At 47.4% G+C, this 23,569-nt stretch overlaps 1 protein-coding gene across 1 annotated transcript in view; it reads right to left on the reverse strand.

The window, feature by feature from the left end:
- The window catches only part of Megf8 (multiple EGF like domains 8), a 286,005-nt gene that overhangs the window by 208,816 nt on the left and 53,620 nt on the right, over positions 1 to 23,569 (reverse strand). The window contains exons 4-6 of the mRNA XM_077673228.1: positions 20,643 to 21,825; positions 17,629 to 17,809; positions 14,509 to 14,596 (exon numbers count right to left, since the gene is read on the reverse strand). Of these exons, the coding sequence (XP_077529354.1) occupies positions 14,509 to 14,596; positions 17,629 to 17,809; positions 20,643 to 21,825 (1,452 nt within the window). The remainder of the gene's footprint in view (positions 1 to 14,508; positions 14,597 to 17,628; positions 17,810 to 20,642; positions 21,826 to 23,569) is intronic.

The raw sequence follows: 23,569 nt of genomic DNA on the forward strand, positions 1-23,569 counted from the left end.
TTATGGAAAAAGCACCACTCTCAGGCCCGCGGTAGCATTTAGTGGCTCCGGCTGGCTGCCGGTGGAGGAGGACTGCAGTGTTGCCAACTGTAGGGTTTTCGCCCTACATGTACAGTGCCTAGAATATACTGGCTAGTGTGCGGAGCGCGCGTATTCTCTAAGGGAGAGGGTGGCCCCGCCGGCGATGACTGCACGCAGAGGCCGCAAGGGGCGCTGCTCGGCGAGAGGGTGCATGAAAGCCGCCAAGCTCCTCTGTCGAGGCGGCGTATTCGGCAGCCCACGCTTTGGTCGGCGGCGTGTGAGCACTGCCGAAGTAAACAGGTAGTCCTTTTTCAGAAACTGTTAGCCCATCCTTACAGTAAATAAAATCGCCTGGCTATTTTGTGATTTCATCCAGAAACCCAAATTTAAGCTCTCCTAAGGCCGACTGAGTTCGAAATTTAATTTGAATGGTCTATTAATAAAATATTCTGAACCTGCGGGGAGGTAAATTTTTTAGTAAAAAGTGGATACCGAACATCACAAAAATATTTTATTTTAATAATAAAACATATAGTTCGCTGGTAAACAGGTAACAGATGTACATTTTTGCAGACAATATATATATATTTATAACAGAAAAAACCCATTCCTATTGCATGCGGCTCTTTTTCTCTTAAATACTAAATAAATAAACAAAATTTTCTATACCTTACGGGCGTTTCGCGGAAATCCAACCTCGAAATGGGGCATGCATGTGTACGTATTAGCATGCTTTCTGTTTTTATTCGTGTTTTAAGAATAGATAAAAAGTTCTGCGTGTTTCTACAAGCGTTTCCGTTTCACTCGCTAGTTTCTTGATGATATCCTCATCATTGATGCTTTTAAGAATCTCCGTCCCACGCTGAGCAGTGACAAATCGCTGAGGCAGCTGTCAGTCACCACTGATCAAAGTGGTTTTTGATCGATTTCAGCTGGCTGAATGACCTTCGCCAGTGAAATTTGTTACCGACAAGCACAAAAGAAATGTAGCAGCAACATAAACATCGGGGAATGAACCTTCAAAGTTTTCACGGATTAGAAGTTTCGCCATGTCCGTCACAGAAGAGCAGCCTTCGTTGCTCGCATATTACATAAACTACCCAAGCTTATCGGAAAATATGTGCCAGCCAGACTAGGACGGATACTTTTTGCAATGTCCAGTGCCTGCAGGCTCCTCGGAACGTGTGAAAAGCAGTTCCAATCTTTAATAACAGCAAACTGCGAGGATACTTCGGTGTACGACCATTGAACGAAAGTGCTTTAATGATTGAAGTAATGTATTACACACACACATAAAACGTGTACACGCAACTAGCAAGTGAAAGGGGCCCTGAAAGGCGTTTTGAGCACACTAAATTGACTAGCGCAATCGTTAGATTGGGTCGTCAACATCATCTGTGCCAAGTATTAGTCTTTTACGCGCAGCGGAAAGCTCACACTTTTGTTGCAAAGTTTGTCGCTTTTTTCTCACCCTTTCCTTCGTGTTTATGGACGCCGCCATCTTCACATGTCTACATCATCGATTCCCAGATGTTCGTCATGAGCTAGACATCCTGCTATTGGGCGGCTTTTTCACGCACTTCCGGCAAAGAGATGATTCGTCTGCTCAGCGTCGGCTCGCCGGCTGATCTGCCAGTGGAGTGCCGGAGTGCTTGGACATTTTACGACAAACGAAACAAGTGTAAATAAATGCTTAACCTGTTTGTATTGAATGCAACAGGGCCATAACACGACATGAATATTCTCTTACTTGAGTACGTTCCATAAAGAAAGCGTTGAAGCCCCGTGGCACTTCTTTCTTGCAATCGCAGAGAACGCCCTGAGCCGAATGCCCGGGTTTGACGCACACATTTTATTCAACTTCCAAACAATCCAGAGATGCGTTTCGAACGAACACAACGTCACAACATGCGTTGTAAGTCCGAACCGCGATTGACAGACGATGGGTTGCCTCCTCCTGCCCGTCGTAAATTCGGCACTCACCTCGCGCGCGGTTTGCGGGCACGAACAGCAAGTCACTTATCTCTGGCGCACAAGCCGAGATGGCTTTTAGCCACGCACACTGCACATACCCCATGCGAGGTTGAGTCGTACGCCGCTTGAGAAAGGTAATCCAGACCATGGGAAGCACTAACCACCCGCAGAAGCACAACGTCGCATTTCATCGCGAAACAAAGGCGTCCACAACACACACACCATCGCCTCCTGTAATGCCAAACGCATCTCGCACTTCCAAATGGGAGTGAGTAGTATGCCTGCAGCGCCCATATGCCGCGAGGTGGAGCCCCAAGCTGAACCGGGATCACGCAACCGTAACTGACTTCTAGAGCGGTTTGTGCCTTGTTGCCAGGGCAACCGATGTTTGCTATTGTCAAAGAAATGGTGCTCACTCCAGCGCTAGAAAGCTCAGAGCCGCGCCGGAGCATGTTTTGCCAACGTTGCCGCTCTCCACCACGCGTCGCCCCAAGCTGAACTGGCGTTTTGTGCACGGGTTCTGTATCGGTCACATGCCGCCGGCAGGAATTACCACCGCCACAAAATAAGACCCGGTACCACCGGGGCCACATCTGATATGGCGCTTTCTGGATAAACAGTGCGCTGTCCATCCAAGGGGGCGAGCGCAGGACCCTCCCCGTGCGGCTGCGAGTTCGCCGCCGATAAAAAGTCGCGTGCCGCCGATAGCAAAGTTCTGCGGCAACGTACACCGCGAAAGGGCAAGGCCAGGCCGCCGCACACATGGGGCCAGATTTTTCGTTCGCTTTTCCAGCCTTGAGCGGAGTGTGTGATTCATGGTGTCAACAAAGCTTGCCCGTAGCAGACGGCTGTGTGAGCAGCGCAATAGCGGAAGTACGTCACCGCCGAGGAGCGCAGCATCATGGGAGGCAAGACTCGCTCGCCGTCAACAGCGGAGAGTAAGTTGAAAGGAGGAGGAAACGCGGCGCGACGATAATGCGCGGTTTTTGATTTACGATTTCTCAGCTAATACTCATCGCTTCAACAAAATTCTTGCGGGAGGAGATTGCTAATACATTGCTTTATTTGGTTACATGTACATCCACGCATCGGCGGAAGGTATTTCAGGACCCCTTGAAGGCGGGCCTGGATGCGTTACATCAATAAGAACGCCGCCAGAAGACTTGAGAAGTCCTCAAAAAGCTTCCAGTCCGATTGGCCGTGAAACAATGCACTCACTCACTGCACAACATAGCACTGACAAGTACCCGCCTCCCCCCCCTTACAGGGGATCGTGTAACGCCCTGCATTTGCACAAAAATACGTAATTCGCGGCACTAACACACTAAATCGTTATTTAGCATGAATAGAGATAATTGCACAGACAAAATACTGAGAAACCAAAAAATTAAAAAAATGGAAATTTTACGAAAATTTAGATGAGAAATATGCATCTGAACTCTGGCCTGAACTAGAAAAGCTCGAAAAAGGATGATGCGAATACGCATTAAATATAGCGAGAATGACCCAAAAGTTATTCCTTGGATTCCCACAAAAATGCATAATTGGTAAAATACATTTAATTGTTATATTGGCGCCAATAATTTTTGTACAGACAAAATTTCAAGAAACCAAAATACACCAAAATAGATAAAAATCAAGTACACTTTTTTTACGACCTCAGGGGTCGTTTACTTGGGAAAATAAATACAAAAATTAAGAGGGAGGGGGGGGGGGGGCGGCAGGACATCCCGACCCACCCTCTGAATCCGAACGAAAAATCAAACCACCACCCCTTCGGAGTCCTTCCATAATCAGAGAATTCCATACCATATAAGTGTTTAATTGGGCGTTGTTTACGCTATCATGAAAACATAATATAGCATAGAAACTTCTGGTTACCTTATTTCCAGTTTTTTTTTTCAGCGCTTTAAAACAGGTTTCAAACAGAAACTGCTCTATGTGCGCTATGCGCGTTCCGAAATTATTGGACCGCAGCTGCTCAAATCCCAGTCCGGCTGCTATCGGTGTCCATCAGCTAAACTAGCTTCTTCGCTGTACGCGATGCATGGTTCTGGGCGATCGAAACGTTTTCCCCTCAGACTGATGAACTCTGAGCTGACTTATAGTTTATGCACACTATGAAACAAACAGCCCTTTCGAAGCATTCGTTTTGTAATAGATAATCCCTGTTTTAAAAGGAAATCAGCAGGAGGCCTAAATTTTTTTTGAAACACTGTCTGCCAACCGGGCTCCCTAACCACGAAAGGCCCGGTTCATTTCAACCCCCACGGTCCCCACCATGGATAATCTGCTTTTCATCGTGTGACCATGAAGGCCGGGGACTCTCGTCTAGCCGATAGAGATAATCCTAGACATGCAGACAAAGGTTGTCAATGTCACGTTGCGGCTCGCCGCACCTTTGTTAACTTAGGTCGAAGTGACGGCGAAGGTGCCTTGTGGCTTCGGCGGTAGCCTTTCTAGTTTCCGGGGGTAATTACCCCATAGAGCTTGCAAAGCGCGGATAGGCATATCGCGGGTGCGTCCTGGTCAGCGGTGTTAGTGTTACGGTCGCTGCGACGTCATTCGTGGGCCTAAAGATGAATGAAAGGGGCGCCGCCGCGTTCGGAGAAGTTAGAGAGCACGCAGTGAAGTTTACAGTCGTTATGGGCCTTGAGTGTCGCCAAGGCGGCGGATATGTGACGAGGGACTGACAGCTTTTTTTTGTAATGCACGCGCCGTGTTGACAAGGGCTTAACAGTATTTTAAAGAGGGGAATAGTTTGGGCGCGCTTTAAAGAGGCCGCCCGAAAGTCGGTTCTTAACATCACACTGAGCTATCTGGTAAGTAGGTTAGTTGAATCCTTTTGGAATTGGTTAACGTGTAATAAATCGTGGTTTATATTGTTGGTAAGGCCCTTCGTGAAAAACAATTTAAAGTAACAGATATAACAATGTTTTTAATTTACTGCCTGGTGAAGCACAATATAGCTGCTTTGAGATTTCGAACGCCAATATTGTCATTACGACAGGAGTTCTGAAATATAATTCATGTTCTGTGTAGTTATTAATTGCCGTAATAGGTTAATTGTAGGTTGTTAATTATGTCTTCGGCAACGACCGTCCTTTGGAGACATTGACAAATATCCATGTTCATTTTAAACGAATCGAAGGTGTCGCTTTAAATGTCACTGCCATAATGTTTTTTATTTCACCTCTGATATTGCCGCACGTGTTATCTTATCTCCTTTGATTGAGAGAGGGTCGCAAACTAACGTCACCAGCCCAGAATAATCAGCGCAGCACAGCAATTAAGGCACTTCTGAATCTCAAACGTTGCTTTAGTGTCCGGTTATTTGCTTGACATACTTGTAATTACTATTTTGTTTTCACTTGATCTCTGGCAGAATGCAGGCCATGTGGTAAGGGGTTTCAAACTTCCTGTAATATTTCTGCTCTCAGAAGCAAAGTAAATAAAAAAATCGGTTGGATGGTTACTGACAAGTTAAGTTTTTTGAGGGCGGGAGGAGACGGCGAAGTTTACGCCACACATTTATCTACATTGGGTTTAACAAAATGCGTGCATTCTAAACGCACTCGCGTAGTTCTTATATAGCATGGCGTTTTGTAACGAACGCTCCAAATACACGGAAAAAGTAAACGCCCGCTTCGCGCTACTCGGCTAACTTGAAGCTTCGCAGCGCTTGGGGAGCGCGCGGAACGCTGCGCGGACGGCGCGCAGATGCACCCTCTCGCACAGCAGCGCCCCAAGCGGGCGCCGCCGTCAGTCATCACGGTCGGGGCCACCTCCGCGCCCGCCCTCAGCACACTAGCCAGTATATTCTAGGCATTATACTACATGTAGGGCGTTTTGGGAATTTTTTTCTTGTCGTAGGGCCGTAGGGCCGTTTTGCCATTTTTCCGCCGAGCGTAGGGCGATTTTGAACTTTTCTGTTGAACTTTCCATTTCGCGCCACATGAAGCCGCGAAAATCTGAAATTATGTCCTCAACTAAGTGGTTGTAATGCAAATTTTGACCGCTCGGTTACGCTTCCGCAACCTGATCTTTCGGTAGAGAGGGAGTGGAGGGAGCAAATGAAGAGCCATGGAGGAAAGAAAAGCTTGCGAAGAGCAGACGCAGCAGAAAGGCACAAAAGATCAAACTCTGGTGTTGCCCTGTGGATGCCCTGTGGCATGAACAGGCTGCTGCGTTGCAAAGTTGGTTTCCACCGCTGGTAGGGGGTGTAGCTATAATGAAGAGCGTGAGGGCATGGCCGGGCTGGCGCGGGAGGCGCGCGCGCTCGATTTGAATTGCTACCAGCGCAGCGGTACAATGGTTGTTATGGGGGCTAGCATGCAGGGTGCCTCCATAGTGCTACCCCCACGGTGGAGCGCGTGTTTTCGAGCCAGCGCCGCGGCCAAATATGTCGAAACCATTTCGGAACTTGTGTTCCTGTGATAAGGCGCTGATTGGAGATCTCGCAGATCGCGGGGCGCCTGCTCCATAATTTTCGACTTTCGATTTTTACAGCAGTTGTTGAAAACTGCCTCTCATAAAAAAAGGTACCTTTGAAAAAAAATTCCCGCGAGGGGAAGACGAGTAAATGCAGAGCATTGGGGCCTCAGTACTGGTTGAAGGCAGTGTTGCTTCCATCGCTTCTTCCGTGATGCTGAAGTAGCAGACACGAGTAAACGTGGGAGCGAGCGTCAACCAAGAAAGGAAGGAGCAACGCAGTGACGGAAGCACGAGCGACCGCTAGCGGCTTTATATTTGCAGCGCGCGCAGTAGAGGGAGAGCGGTACGGGGGGGAGAGCACGCATGCGCAAGCAGCGCGCGCTCTTCTACGCCCCACCGCGCTGCTATCACGCAACTGTTACGCCGAGACACGGCCGGACTGGAGGAGCGGCGAGCACGCACTTTCATATGAAAGTGCGCGCCCGCCGCTCCTTCAGCCCGGTTGTGGCCGAGACAGCGACGGAGCGTTTCGGGGGTGACGAGCGAACGGGCTGACTACGACGCATGCGCGCACCTGCTGCGGACGCAGAGCTGTGGACGCCGTCCTACGCAGGAAGAGGCGAGGCTAAGAAATGCTCTGCATTTAAAACATCCTGGGCCTTGCATGTGACAACGCCCAATCGTTATGGTTGGCGAGCATATTTCCCTGGCCCAAAAATTTCAGCACAAGGCAGACAGGAGTTCTGTGCTCATTTGCTGCATATGCCATTCCACCCACATTGTTACCAGCAAAGCTGCAATGAGGCGTCCCAGATACCTGGAAGATCTTCTGCGAGACATCAAAACAGCAAGAGACAAGCACAAGTATCTACACTACAGGAGTTCCTCCAGACTGAAAAAATTAAGATTCTGCGGCCATGCGAGACCCGATGGCTCGTGCTTTATGCGTGCATTGAGCGTGTACTAAAACAATGGGAAACCCTGCGACTCCTCTTGCAAGCCCCCGTTGAAGACCGAATAGTGGCCACAGAGGCTTATTTCAGGTTTATGAAATTCGTGCTCAAATTTTTTAACAGGCTACGGAAACGGAAGGCAACGGAAACCTCATCGGAGAACTCCAAGCAGAGAGTGTCAACGCCTCATTCGATGTCTGCTGCAAAATTTTGTCCAGCCGTCTGCTCTGGAGAGGGATGACATAAATATTATGGACCTAAGAGTTCTGCTGCCCCTTAAAGAGGTATACCTGGGCGAAGGGTGCAATTCTGTGCTGAAGAAGTGTGCCGGTTTGCGACCTTCGTATTCGCTGTCTGTCTTTTTATCAGACAGCCGCCGTTGAGGTCAAAAAGTGGCTTCCAGTTTCCGGGCTCTTTGTCATGACCCCGGTTGCAATGACTCTTTGTCAGTTCGTGACCCCGAAGACAGCCCTCAGCACAGAAGATGGAGGAAAGCTACCTGCCTTGCCGACGCTACAGAACCGCTACGCACACAGTCGAGGAAGAATAGAGAATGCTGCCTTCCTACTGCAGCAAAGATGAGAAGTTGTCATTGGAAGTCAAACCACCTGCTTTGTTTTGGGCCGATCTCCATCAAATGAGAACGTTCGGAGACAAGCAGGAGTTTCTCAACATCGTAACCTTGCCTCAGCTGATACTATCTTTGCCCCACTCCAATGCCGCTACTGAGAGGATTTTCGCCCATGGCCGACGTGAAAACAAAAAAGCGCAATAGGCTTGGAAATGAGAATCTCAACTCCGTGCTGGTCATCAAGTCGGCATTCGCAGCTAGTGGAAGCACTTGTGCTAACATGACCGTGGAACACGGGAACCCGAAGCTCCACAGCAAGCAGATGTATTGATTCTGTAGCCGAAGATAAATAACTAAAATTAGTACAAACAAAAAGTTTAATATTAGGAAACAAAACAAAACCGTTTAACATAAAAAAATGCAAATTTTTTTGGCGTAGGGCGGGGCGTAGGGCTATTGCGAATATTGCGTAGGGCGATGTAGGGCTTTTTGAGGTGCGGGGTGGGGCTATCTGGTCGAAATTGGTTGGCAACACTGAAGAGGAGGCGTGTGGCGTTGCCGAAGGCGCCGTACGCAATTTTTCGCCAGCGTTGCGCTCCCACCCTTGTGTCCCTCGTATCGTGGAATTACTGTCACTGTTCAAAGCGACACGATACGTAGATCCCATGCTCACGGAGCACCTTCACGAGCTGCGAGCCGAATTTGACGCTTACCGCTGGAACAACGACCGGCTTTGCTCGAACGCGCCGCTGTAAACATTCACAAGCACGGAGCGGCCTACGGGTGCGTGGTGTTTGCCAGGTGTGCTTTGACGATTGTGTTTCCAATTTTGCGGGGAGTTCTCGCGCCACCTTTCCTTTACATCATAGCGCTCTAACGAGTGTCCCATCAGCTGAGAGGTTGTGCGAGAAGCTTTGGTTTCGCTCGCGCGCGCATTTGCATACATTCGCCTTATCGGTGCTCCGGCATGGTGGCACGTTGTACGTGCCACAATTGTCGTGACGATGTCTGTTTTGCGTTGCTGTCTCCTTCAGTGCATTAGAAAAGAAAAGGTACAGAACCACTGACGTTCGGTGCGGGCGCGGTAAGAACAAATCATTTTCCACCTCGCGTCACAGGCAGAACGCGGGCTGGTTGTCCGAGTACTGCTCAATCCGTGCGATAGGTATATGGGTAACGAACGCTAAATTACGCCTGGGAGGTGAAAATATAAAATTACCAGAATCAAGGAAGTGAGGTGTATTTGTGAAATAAAATGTGAGGCACGGATGTCGTACTCTGACATCTCCGCTTTTGCACTGCGGCGGAACACGACACTTCGACTGCGGCGCACTTCGACGGATCCCAGAGCTCAATAAATAAAGATGCTTTCTGTCTCTCCCGTCCGAACACTTTGCCTGCACGACCAGCCCGCTGCGCGTTTAGGGTTGCAGGCAGCGCTGCGCGCAACGCCCGGACGGGGACTCGTCGCTGAAACCTGAATACCCGGACGGCCCGGCAACCAAACGGAACGATGCAGCATGGCTGGCATAGTGCGGGCAGGCGGGCGGCCGCGTGAGGCGCAAAGAACTACCGCTTGCCTATCACGTGAGGCAGGGCATCTCCCATCAGTCTTTCCTTTTTGTTTTTTATGACTAGGCTTCACGATAGTCACGTGACGCTCTCTCCTAAACTTTTCTTTTTTCCATGGATCGGCCGACTCTAACTTTCGTTTTCCGGTCGCTCCTTCTGTCATCGCTGGCTCATAAACGCACGAACGGCAGAAAGAAAAAGGTAGTGAAACGAAGAAAGCGATAGATTCTAACACGCGATTGGCTGTCCGGCTGCTTTTTTTGATACGGCTCTCCTGATTGGGCGTCGCCATGACAGCAAAAACATGGCCGCAGCGCTGCTGCGTATTTTACGCTGACTGCGCTCCGCCGATGTTTTCAAAGTTTCCCGGTCGACTCGGTTGCAGTTTACTCGTTTTATCTGTTGTGGTACTGAACAGTGACATTACTGTTATTGCGGTGATAATGCTTGAGATCGTGCGCCAAATAGGGAAGTGCGCGGCTTGAAAGATGCATCGAAAACGTTCCCGCGACGTCGCCGTGGTCTGTCCTTGAGTGGGAAGCGCGGTCCGTGCGTCTACAATTGCGGTTCGTGAAGCGAACTTTTGGACGCATTGCGAGCATTGCGATGTTATAAAACGCTCAGTTATTGCTGTGTTTCAGAACGAGCTCGCGAGCTTCTAGAATGGAATGACCGACTCGCCAGAAGTTGTGGCGCGCGCTGCATTGGCACGACGTGTTCAGGCAGCGGCCAATTGCGGGATCGGTTGCTATTGCACGCGAGTAATAATAACTGATGTACGCGAAGCGAAATTTAATGGGAAAAGCGAAGTGGCCAACCATAGCAAGGTTACCTAAATTACGGTTGTGGGGAACGCGCGCGTAGGGGATTGATTGTAAGAGGGGGGGGGGGGTGCAATGAACCGTCATCCAGCTTATTTGAGAAACTTTTGCAGTGGCTCTAAACTAGTTCGTACAACGAAGTCTGGAATTACAAAATTATTTATTCAGTGTTAAATAAATTAGAAAAGACGCCGTAAGGCTGCAGCGTTTTACACTTCGATATTTTGATTGGGTTTTCTATTTTTGCAATGTTTGCAATTCTGTTGTATATTTTGCAATGATTGATTCCCCTCATTACAACATTGATTGAATCAATGTTGTAATGGTGTAAAAGAACTATATTCTGCTTTCAGGGGTGAGACAGCTGAATCCGATTTGGGAGCAGTTTTTGGAGCAGCGAAATCTCGATTTTGGAGCAGAAGAACCTTGATTTGGAGCAGTGAACGACATTTATTATGTCAGCTTATGTGCCTAAAAAATCAAATTTGTGGCAAATCGAGGGGGGGGAGTGCACTTTTTCATCGGTTTTGAACGTAAATAACACTGAAATAGCCTTTCGATAAAGTATGTTCTACCAGAGTCCTTGTATTCCTTGTACCAGAGGAAGCTCGCTGTCAAAGGCAGCAATAACAGCGTTTCATAACACCGCAATCAGTCCGAAATTTCACTTCAGGCACGCACCGCGCCTCACACTCAAGGCCGAAACATGGCAAATTCGCGGGCACCGCGTTGTTTTTGATGAACTCAGTCTTCCGAGCGGCACAACTTCCGGTAACAGATCAAACAACTAAATGTACCCACCCATATAACCAAAACCACGGTAGAAATCTTGAAATAGCACTCTGCCTGACCTAGAGTGAACTAGCCTGAACCACGACTAACTGCTTCGCCTGCCGATCATGTTTTCCAATGCGGCGCCCAGTGATGTCGTTCCGGAGATATGGCGCTCCGAAAATTGCCCTTTTTTCATCAGCTTGAACAAGTTTTGTCGCCTCAGTAAACATTAGTATTTTTATATAGGACTTTGCGATGGTTTTCGATGGAAAAGCTTTAAAAATGTACAGAATATAACTTACACCACGACATTGTCTCTTTCGAAAAAACTTTCTGGGACAATTTTATGCGTTTTTTTATTGGTTGATCAATAAATTAAACTTTTACAAACACCATCACCTTAGGGGTGCTGAAAAATTATGCCGTCAGAAAGCATTTTCGCCCACTGAAACTGACGGGAGCGTTCAAATCCTTGGCTCTCATACTGTTTTGGAGCAGTTTGGCGCAATTTTTCCGATTTTCAAGCTTTTGGAGCAGCCTGGCGCAGGAAAACAACTTTGTATCAAAACTGCGCAATATGCGCAGCTGTCTCACCCCTGTGCTTTGAAATAGCTCATCTTATTCTTGTGATGCCCAGATATAATTTTTTGACACTGAACACCCTCATGTACAAAGCTGTAGCTTCAGCAAGGTTATGACACCCAGAAATCTGCTGAAAGTCTGCTGGCACATTCATATAAAACGAAACCATGCCTTACTCTTCATTTTGGACACAGCTATGCATTAGGCATACATCAAGTAACGTATAGGTACCCTAATAGCCCATAGTGAACTTTGTGGTACACTAGGTATAAAACTGGTGCTTCTGCCATCTGAAGGCCTGCACATGAAAACCTTCAATTGGTCAGGAAGGCCTCCCAGATGCGCCAAATCAAAGGGCAAGGGTCGTTGAGGTTGTCCCCAAGCAAGGACAGCAAGGACTATGCTGCTGGTGCAGTTTGAAAAATCGCGAAGTCTTCGTAAACTTTAAGAGCCGTTTTCTCAAAAGTGCGTTTTACGAGTTCTTCGTTGCTCGTGGAAGGGATAACATGACAACCACTGGGTGAATTTTGACGCTATCTGTTTTATTTCGATCCTTGAAGAGTTCTGCAGGGTATGACATTCTCAGATTTCATTTTAGGGCCTAGTTATTTTTTTATGTGACATTTACGGCTGGGTCAGCTGTATACTACTGGGTACAGGTGAAAATAATGTTCTCTGTAAAAAAAATGAAGGGTGTAAAAAAAATTCGAAGAATGTCATACCCTGTAGTGTTCTTTTGACTACAATTGAAAAGTATTCTGAACTTCCTACCATATGTCAACACCTTGCTAGGCTTTCCATGAGCGGGCAACATGTACACCTCTGTAACACAAAAACTACTGAAGGTATCATCCTGAAATTTCAAATTTCACTATTTGGGGTGTTTTTCAATGCACCTACCGAATTTCATTACTGTATGTCAAAAAATAAAAAAGTTTGCTCCGATCCCCACCTCTTAAGTCAAGCTTTATTCAACATCAACAGACTACAGATTGTCAGGAGTGCGCACAAAAAGCCAACAGAAGCGGCTTGACAGGGTTCGTGCCCCCTAACGTGTTCATAAAAGAAATGCGTATGCTTAACCCTTTCAGGGTCACAGACGTACATATACGTCCTCTCAAAACACCTTCAAAATGGTCAATAACGTATATGTACGTCATCGCTTGTATGTTTAAAAAGCGCGCCTTTTTCGCCAACTTCTCTTGCTTGGCATGTGCTGCCACACTGCGGAAATACGTCAAATTATTTTCTTGCACCGATGACTCTTCTTTTTATTTTTTTATGACTTACTTCAGCAGCGCGCCGGCTATCACTTGCGCATCCGGTAACGAGGGGGTATGCTGAGTATCGCCCACCGAAGCGAGAGGAGCATGTGCGCCTCTCACTTCTTGCCCCTGCCACAGACCAAGGACGCCTGCGAAACTGATGAGGCTCTTTCCTCCTTCTTTTTTAAATGCAGAGCATTTCAGTAACTCACGATGTCACCCGCGTTGACGTCCGTAGTTGTAGTCCGCACCCCTCCCCCTACACTATATAAAAAAAAATACTATCCGGCGCCTGGTTTCGATCCCTCAACCCTGCGGGCGGAATGCAATGTACATGGTGCTCTACCCACTGCGCCACAAAGCCGACACAGAATGGGAGGCTACGAACGCGCTTTATATCCTTGACTCATTCAAACTACGTCAAGAAGCTGCTGATACAACGCATTCACTACCACCAACTCCCCAAACACTAAACGTTAACGCAATACACCCACCCCCTATGCGATGCATTTACTCGCGTCCCCCTCGCGGGGAGATGGGCCCAATTTTTTGTGTTTTATAGGAGCGGTGCGCTGTCTATCGCTCGCGCATCCGACCGCACCCACGCGCGCAGCGCTGCTTTTGGTATTGTCCTCCGGGCACTTCCCGCTTTTTGCGCCCGCGAAACTGATGTCCATCTGATTTCGATTCACTCAAAAGGTGTGGCTTGTTACTTTTTTGTTTTTATTTAGAATTTTTCTTGTGTTATTCATGAATAAACCACATGTATGTAACAACACAAACGATTTTTTTGTCACTTTATGGTCACCCTAAAAAATTACGATAGTTTTTTCTCGAAATAGATTCACCTAAAGAATTTAAATCAGCAATAACAAAAATTGACCCTGGGGGGTCGCATTTGGTAAAAAAATTTGACCCTCAAAGGGTTAATACATAGAACAAAAGTTTACATACTTTCTTTTGATGCCAAATTATTAAATAAAATTTGCGGCACCATTCATGTTTTCACCTCCTATGAAATTGTTGAGTGCAAATTAGATTATCCGCAGTCCCTTCCAATAGTGTTTGAGTTTCCCCAATCAGGTCTAGGGAACCAGGACTGCGTCTAGCTGGACTGCACTCAATCATGATTGGTACTGACCATGTAGCAGCACCCGATACCCACAACCAGATTAGCCATCATAACTGGCTAGTGTAGCTAATGTTTCTTAGGAACTACTAGAGTGAACTAATGTTTCTGTGAGGAGAAAACACCTTCCCAGGCTAACATGGGTGATGTACCATACTACTGTCTTTCTCATTTCTTTATTTTCTGCCTTACTGAAGTTGTACTTTAGCCTATATTAGAGAACAAAATGTAAATTTGTCAATCCAAGCAAGCTCGCTATTGTCCTTTGTGATCCCTTAAAGCAAAGCCCCGGCTGGACACTCACGGGTCTGCTCCATGTAAGACTGGGTTATCAGGCTATGACAAGACTATGGGCAACCAGGGTAGCAGCAATGTACGCATTACCCGAACAGCTGTCCACAAAAAAGCTCACCTTGACTTTTCTTCGATCCAGGCAGACACCAGAACCTCCACACCAGGCACATGCGGGATTGGCCTGGCAGGCAGTCTCAAACCTATGGCTGCAGTTGGCAAAATAATAATGAAAGAGAAAAACTTAAAATTTTATGTTGTACCAAGTGTTTACACGTAATTTTTCTGCATTCAGTGGGCACCCTTTGCATTTTTCTGCCATATTAACTGTCATTGCAGTCATGAACCTAACCCACGCATAGACACTGCTCTGCCGCACTTGGTCAGCATGACTGTTCTAACGTGCACTTCAGGGCAGGTTTCAGAGAAAACACTTTAAGAAGCAATTCTAAAATGTGCCGTAATGAAATGGCAGCTCCTGACTGCTTCTAACATCGTGACTACAATATCAGCCATTAAGTGGCAAAATAGCTAGTGAAGTGAAGGAAGTGAAGTGTGATGGAAAGCATTTAGACAAGCTATGAATCTCCATTTTACCTTTGAGAACACTCCACAAAAGCCCTTGCATTCCCTGTTCGCGTCCTATCATTAAAAGTAAAAGTTTACGTCCACAGCATCAAGAGTTTAATTTAGCTACCAGTAGTTCTACCTCATTGATGAGAGCAGGTATTCTATTGTTATAAGCTTCAGTATACACATAGAAAAAGTCCCAACACTCATCATTGATTTGATTGATTCCGGATTAATTTTGACCAGCTGGGGATCTTTAAGGTGAGCCGAAATCTCGAACACAAGGGCGTTTTCGCTTTTCACCTCCATCAGAAAAGTGGCAACACTCATCACTGCGCATTCAGTTTAGTTTTGTAACAAATGCACAACAAAACTGTCACTACGAGAACCACTTCAGGAATTTCAGTAAGCAGTCACAAAAAAAGAATGTACAGAAGTGATAAAATAAACATCAGCATAGTGTCAGCAAAAGGTGGGATTTGTTCCAAAAGCTAGGCGCCAAGTGCTAAACCCGCAAACTGCTAATATGAGCATAGAGTGTTCAGTTTTCAGTGCATTCCCTCTCCACATATGGCTCTGAGCCAGCCCTCACTGAGTGAAGATACTTGCTTAAATCCCCCATTTAATGTTTTATTTTGTTTATTGCACCCGTACCATGAACTACTATGATGAACAAAGAAGCCCTTTAAAATATCTACAGACTGAGCAAAACCTGCACTCGACAGGCCTTTTGTGCACTGTGGAATAACGGCAGACTTCATACTGACTTTACTCAAATTATTTAAGAAACCAGCTCAAGTACGTAAATTTTACACAACACAAGTGAAATTTATAGAATTGAAAAATCCCGGGCCATCGCCACTAACGTGAAACCTGGGGAGGGGTGAAGCATGCAGTGTATAAGTGTATTCTTGGCGCCTTGGCATTTTTGCCAACGGAGATGAAACTATAGGGAGGTTGAGGTATACAGCTTTGCTGCAAAGGTCTTTTATCTTTGAAACGCGAAGCACTCCAGTGTGAGGCGTAAACAAGTGTCCTGGGCCGGTATTCTCGTAACTGTCCCTTTTGAAAACGTCCCTTTTGCGCCCCTTCCTCGTGACGTACTTCCGGTTAAGCATTGAGCACTCAGGTGAGCGCTGGCAGTAGGTTTGCCGCGCTTGCGTTACGTCACTTCCGGTTGTTTGCTTTTACCCAATCAGGGCTTGCCAAAAGGGACACTTTTTAAGGGACGCAAAAGGGACAAAACTCGAGAATACCGCCCCTGGTGTTTTTTTAGTACACGATACAAAGAGCTCCAGTGCAAGGCGTAAACAAGTGTCCCAGTGTTTTTTTAGCATGTGTTACGTTCTATAGCACGACGCGTAAACGAGTTTCCCAGTGTTTTAGTACCGTGACTACATGAGACGACAGTTAGGATGACGATTATGACGACAACGACAGCAGACACCAACAGCCCCAGCCCCTAAAGAGCTTCGCCCCTAAAAAATTTCATCGTTTTTGTATAAAAATGCATTGCAAAAAAAAAAAAAATTTTTGCTGTCCAGTTAAAATTATAAACAGACCTTGTGCAGCAAGCATTCTTCATTAATATTACAGGGGACAGCATCTGCATTTCTGGATCTAACCACAGCGTTATATGCTTGTGTATTCAGCCCTTGATGCGACTGGTGTGCTTGAAATACATAGCAGCAGCAAAAACAGTCACACGGCCACATGGTTCACTTCGTGGCTCAATACAGATGACGGACGCATTGGTACTTCAACAAAAGAACAAAATGTAGCAGCCTATGGCAATAGCGTAACAGTTACCTTGCTGCTTATGACCCTCCTTCACTGCTGCTTAGCAGGGCGGCATGGGTAGCAGCTACAGCAGAGGTGGTCAAGGCTTCCAACGCTTCAAGATAGAATGTGTGATAAAACTTTCAAGGGTTGTCGCCCTAACTTCACAGCGTGGTCACTGCCACAACATTACGGCACCAGCTGTGGGTTTAGAAGTCCTGCCGTTTGTGCTCCAGAGATTGCTTGAGAGGTGCTGCCAATCTCTACGCAGTTGTGCTAACTAATGGCTCGTCCTGATTCCACCTTCCAGGCCTTGCGGGAGTCAATTTTCACGTGATGAAGCGCTGTGCTCGGTTTGAAAAACAAATACAGAGCTCCAGGTGCTCACATGGCCTGCACGTGTGAGTCACCTGTTGCCTCGAAGAAATTTTCTCTTGGTATGTGCACTATGCAGTTAACTACCAAGACTAACATGCTTTCTGTACTTTAGATATGGCCCTGCGCATCGGAAGATCACTGGAATTGATTTGTTGTATCCTCTTTCAGTCTCTATTGGTTTACTGCACTGCATTTATGTGCGAGCTGTGGTTTCACTGTGACCACACACAGCGTCTCCTCTTAAGGTAACGGTTTAAGCGATGATTAATGTTTTTTAAAAGGGGACCTCAGAGGCTTCCCTCATAAGATATCACACGCTACTGACATGCCATACACAATTTTCAGGCAGCTAATTCGGTACTTTTGTGCCATTAGTACTGGCTCTCTTAATTCACTTCATCTATCTGCTGCGCTCTTTGCATGCGAGACTTGGAATAGGCACAACACCTGGTCCAGCCTGAGAACTACATATAGCCTCACTGTAGGCAGCCTGCTTGGCAGAGCAGAGGCTCACCGGATGCAGGCTCCAGATGCAGAATCGGAGTAAGCATGAGTGATGGTTGTGGGCAGGAGGAAAGCCCACAGGTCCGATGACATCACTCCCCTGTAGCCCCCAAGAACTAGCAGGGTGTGGCCACGGCGGAGGGCCATAACGTGCGAGTAGACGCCTGGACAGTGGTGACCGTGACCGGGACCTGCGGCAAAGGAAATCGGGTCAAATGCACGCGCGAGCACCTCTCATTTCTTGTGCTTATATCCTCACAGATGCACATCCACACCTGTCACAAGGACAGCTCATCTGGGTGCATTTCCGTATCAAGCCCCCCATGGAACAGATCTACTGTTGGACCACACATCCACATTGTGCAAACACAAAGCACCTGCCACCGCTCACTTCTGGACTGCATTCATGATGGCAGCTCTTTAGTGTTCATATAATCCCTCCCCTTTTGTTATGCCCAGGCAAAAATAAAGGCCTTATAAAAATGAATTTGAAGTGGAGCATTTTGTAAAATGTCTGCGGAACTGAGCAGCATTAAAAATTGTAGCACCAGTTTGTAGCACCAGTAGCACGAAACTAATCAAGCAGTCACAACTTCCGCCGATGCAGCTGTAACTGCAGTATATTTTCAAAAAAAACCTTTAAAATGCTAGAGCAGGAAGCCTACAGACAGTTATGTTCACTAAAGCTTGATGCTGTGGATAGAACTCACACTGCCAAGAGGAGCGATGTACTACAAATCCAATGCACAGCTGACATCAGAGCATGCTTTAGGTTGTTGTCAATTACCAAGAAATCCCGACACACACTGAACCTGTAAGAACAGTCAGCTAAACAGCCAATACAATAGTAACAATTACACAGCCGACTGTTGTTAATTTGCTATGTTGATAATCTCCTGCATTTTATGAAGTGTGCCCTGAAGGCTGCACAATAGCCTCAATGTCGTGTTGAGAGCTGTGTGGAACTAAGGAGCTGCAGCTTTTTTGCATAAGAATCAGATGCAAATGATCATACATTTACCCATCTGATCTGGCGCCTGCCTTCCTGCATTAAACACATACCCCTTTACCATCAAGTACGTACATGTAGCTATTCTTTAAAGCAGCAGTGCTTAAATGGGGGTCTGCAGACCCCAAGGGGTCCATGCGGACGTACTTTTTTAATAACATCGTAATGAACAGCAGCATGTTTATAATAGCCTTATCATGCTAAATGTGATAAAACCAGCAAGCAGGTGCTTGTACTGGCATCCAGGTGTGTTCCGTCCCCCATGCAAACACAACATAGCCTCTTCCCTGGTTAATCAGCCAGCTTCGTTCCTCACTGAACGATGACAGTGATTTTGCATAGGCCTGGTCGGCTATTTGTTTTTCATTGTAGTAACAAGGGCATATGCACACGCTTTGGAAGCAACAACAACAAAAACAAAAAGCGAACACTGCAGACTAAAAACGAGCCGTAAAAATTTTCATACACTGTTTAGCATTGACGTGGATCCTGTTGAGTTTTTTTTTTCTTCTATTGTTCATTTAATTCTATTACCTCGCCCACGATTGGAGCAGCAGCAGACAGTGGAAAAAAGAAACACAAACCACCAAGTCCACAACCAATTTCACACACACACATCGCTGCCTCCATCCAGCGATGAATAGTTCCAGTTACTAAACAGCAGGAACAGCCTGGCAGATGATGCTTGCACCGACGTAAACATCCTGCGACGTAAACATCCTGTGCTTACTCCTGTGGTTTCGCCACTTTTTGCCACGATGAGGTGCTGACACACTCGTCAATCCCCGCTCCCATGATAGTATTAAAACATAGGCCCGGCGTACATCCCAAGGAATATTTTCATATCGCCTGTATTGTTAAAGTGGCATTTTTGTGCAATGCAGTAAAAGCCTGTTAATTGGAACTTCAATAATTTGAATTTATTGATAATTCGAACTGTACGATTTGGTCCGGCCAAGTCTCCATAGAAGCTCATGTATAAAGAAGCCCGTTAATTTGAACCGAACTGGGTCCCGGCACAGATAATTCTAACTACGCGCCACCACGTCAGTGCCTAGGTGCCTGGCACAGGGCCAGAAAAACGCACCTTGTACCTAAACATGAGGCCGCACAGAACGAAGAAGGCAAAATAGGGTAAAACCACTCTGAATCCCCCAAGGAGGTCGTTTTCGAAGGCGCATTCTTTGCGAACAGCACCGATGAGGAAACCAGTATAGCGATGTGCTGACAGATGACAGCATCATATCTCAGGTCAGGGGCGCAGAACCTGTCACTGGCAATGACGACAAGGAGGACGAAGACGGAGCATAGTGTGGCCATCCACCCAGAGGTCATGGCCAGATGGAATGCCGTTCGTCTCTCCTTCAGTTTCACAGAAGGCAAAGACAAGGCTTTCAGCTACATTTGTTTGTTAGAGCAAAAAGTGCTGACTGTCGCCTTTAGGAACAAAAGGCAGCAGGCAATCACGGGCTTTTTTGAGCATCAAAGTATTGACATGACATACTGCTTCCCAATTGCAGTGTACCATTGTTATTGTTCACTTTCATTAGTTCAAACTGAGATGGCATCCCCTTGCAGCTGGAATTAATGAGCTTTTACTGTACCTAATAGAAGTTCCAAGAGTTGGTATAGTGCTCAAATTTGTAAAATCGGGGAACAGAGAATTTACGTGCAAGCACAAACTGTATCAATAATATCGCTGTACCACTACTCAACCTCCTGTCATCATTTGCCACAGAGTCCTTCATGAGTTTCAAAGACCCAGTACATTCGCGGCTGAGAACCTCTTTCCTAGAGCTTGCCTATGCCCTTCAGAAGCAAAGTGAAGGTGGCTCATCTAGAATAACCCGCCCCTGCTGCAATACATCTGAATCTTTGCAGCAGCAGCAGCAGCAGCAGCAGCAGCAGCAGCACATAATGCGTCAAGGACAGCTTATGTACTGCGGGTACTCGCAAACAGCTTCTCAAAACAGTGACAGAACAAGACTCGAATAATGCAGATCAGGAAGGCTCACCAATCAGGTTGCCTGCAATGAGCTTGAAGGAGACCCACTTGTGGCATCGCAGGTGATACAGGTAGATGCCATCATCGAAGCACTTCTCTTCAACCGAATGTTTGTGCATGTAACCCCCGAAGAGAACCATGTAGCCACCCACAATGGCTGCTGCATGAAAAGCCCGCTCCGTCGGTGCTTCCCCACCAAGCGGTGTTCGCTGGAGGCGTGTCCACTGCTTTGCATCCACATGGAATGCCCACAGTGCTGAGCTGAGCTTGCTGAAGCGTGCATAGTCCACCACCACTCCGCCGTGGATCAGAAGAGATCGCGACTCGGCATGAAACACGGCAGCGTGCCCAACCGATGGGGGCACCGAGCCCCGGTGGCCCACACGCTCCCACTGCGTGCCGCCACGCGGATTCACCCGGTAGAGGGCATCGGAAAAGACACCGCCCACGGTCCTCCCGCCAAACACGTACAGGTTATTGCCGTCTTCTGGGGTGAGCGAGTGCAGGGCCACCGCGGGCGGATAGTGGCCGGCAGGCGACGGCAACTCGAGCGTCCACTCCCGCTTGGCAACGTTGTAGAGCCACAGCTCCGACGACAGGCTCCCATTGGCCAGCTCCCCTCCGTGGAGGGCGATGGTGTGTGCGTAGGGAGCCATGGCGTGGCCCCAGCGGGCTGCAGGTCGCGGCCGCACATCCGTCAAGTCGTGCCACGCGCTCTCGTTGAAATTGTACACAAGGAAGTCTCCCAGGACGCGACCGAATGCCCGGCCACCAAACACAAACAGCTGGTCGGTAAAGGGCAAGTAGACGGCCGCGTGCCCCGCACGAGCCACAAAAGGTGTATTGCCCCTCGAGAGAAGGTGCCAGCCAGCGGCCGAGTCGTTGGGGTTCTCAGGTAGGCTGCAGGAGATGCCGGCAAAGCCGTGAGAGCAGCGGCAGCAGTGGGGGTTTGTCTCGGCTGTGGCGCTTCCGGCGCAGGGAAACGTGCAGTTGCCCTGACCGCGATCGGCATGGCACGCATTGGGGCAGACCGGCGTACCACAGTCGGGGCCCGTCCACGAGAGGTCGCACACGCATGAGTCTCGGCCACAGCTACCGTGGCCGCTGCAGTTGGATGGGCACTGGGTGATGGAGTACTCGGCCACGAAGCCCTTGAGAACATAGTTGGTGTCACTGTAGAGGAGGATCAGCATCTGCAACAGACACCAGACAGGGACCATCAGAGATCTCAACAAGAAGAATATCGCCCACAAAGAGCAGTGCATGTCGTCAAGACGAACCAAAAATTATAAAGAGAAACGAATGTTGGAGAGTTAAATGATTGCAAGGACAAACGCAACAGCTCATTAAGAGTGCAAATAAAGTTAACTGTTCACGACTTGAAATCCTGTGAAGCAGAGCCAGAAGGGATCAGCAAGATTGGTTCGATATCATGAGCTCTATTTCCAGAATTTGCTGTTTCTGGAGGTCCTCGCACTACCTAAACAGCTCCGAAGCTGTTGTTCTTGTTAAACAAACTTTCCAGCTATGTCATTTTTGTCTCGAACAACTTTAGAGTATTTTGAGATGTCAAGCACCACTCATCCAATTGCCATAAACCCCACACGAAAGAGCTTTTTTGCACTGCAAAAAGTTTGAAATTATCTTGTTACTCTTAGAAACGAATTGGCTCACAGGTTTCACAGCACTTGTCAAGAGTTTGCCCATGAAACTTCTTACAAACTGTTCTCATTGGCCCTTGATATATAAAAAACACCCTTTTTGAGTACAAACACCACCTTTACATAGATAAGCTGGAAATAGACTTTACGTGTTCAAGAGACCAAGCAAATACTACTAAGAAGGAGTGACCCTTTAATTGCCTTTCTTGTCACAGTAAGCATGCATTCAATCGTGAACATACTGCAACAAAAGTATATCCCCAATCCACGGTGTAGGAAGTATAGGTAATGACACTAGTTCCTTTCCGAGTGCTAAAAGGTGACAAGATATTGTCCTCTCCCACTTCACCCCATTCATCATAACGTGAGAGAAGAATCGTTTCAGGAGTCCTCTCTGCAGTGACAGTGGTGCTTAAGTATAACTCATGTACTGGCATGCTGCGACAGCAGGGTGATCACTGCAGTGTAGGGTGCATGCACATTACAGGATACCCCCCACCAGTCGGCGACGTAGAAACAGGGCCCCGTTGGTTTTGCACTCTCAGCTACGCATGTTCATGTGTGCAAAATTAACAGCATCGCAAGAAATAACTTCATTACACTAGCCAATCATAACAACACAGTAAAGTGCCTGCGCTTGAATAGCTGCATCGAATGCAGGAGAACTTTACCAAGAAGAATTGTTTCATGTGGGTGATTTTTTTGTTTTTTTTCAGATGCTAATGTACTACAGTCAAACCCGACTATATCGAACCCGTTTACATCGAATTAACCTCTATATCGAACTATTTCTGCGCACGGGATGTATTCTATGAGAATGTATAGCAAAAATTACGCTTACATCGAACAGAAATAGCAGCAACTACCGATATATCGAACACCAGCGGCACAAAAATGCCCCCCCAAGTTGGCTTTCCCTCGCGGCAGAGGAGAAACCCGCCGACACACCCTCGAAAAGCGGTTTAGCCCGGCGGTTACTGTGCAGCTCCTTCACCTCGCTCTTTCTCCCTCTCTCTCTCTCGGGCTGTTTCCGCGTCGGGAAGCCGCCGTCGACCCCCAACATAAAAATAATCCTGGCCCTCCTGCCCCGCTTGCTCAGACAGCCAATCACAGGCTGTTGCCACTCCAGTTCTCTCGTTTTTGGAGAGGCGCGCGTTGTTCTTTTTGGTGTTTTTGCGTTCGGAGTGTTCGAATTGTCGGCGTGTGCCCACAGCCTCAGAAGTGATTGATTGATTGATTGATTGATTGATTGATTGTGGGGTTTAACGTGCCGACG

This window comes from Haemaphysalis longicornis, unplaced genomic scaffold (genome assembly GCF_048455015.1).
Source record: "Haemaphysalis longicornis isolate Haplotype H1 unplaced genomic scaffold, Haemaphysalis longicornis Haplotype H1 scaffold_1, whole genome shotgun sequence".
Classification (NCBI taxonomy): domain Eukaryota; kingdom Metazoa; phylum Arthropoda; class Arachnida; order Ixodida; family Ixodidae; genus Haemaphysalis; species Haemaphysalis longicornis.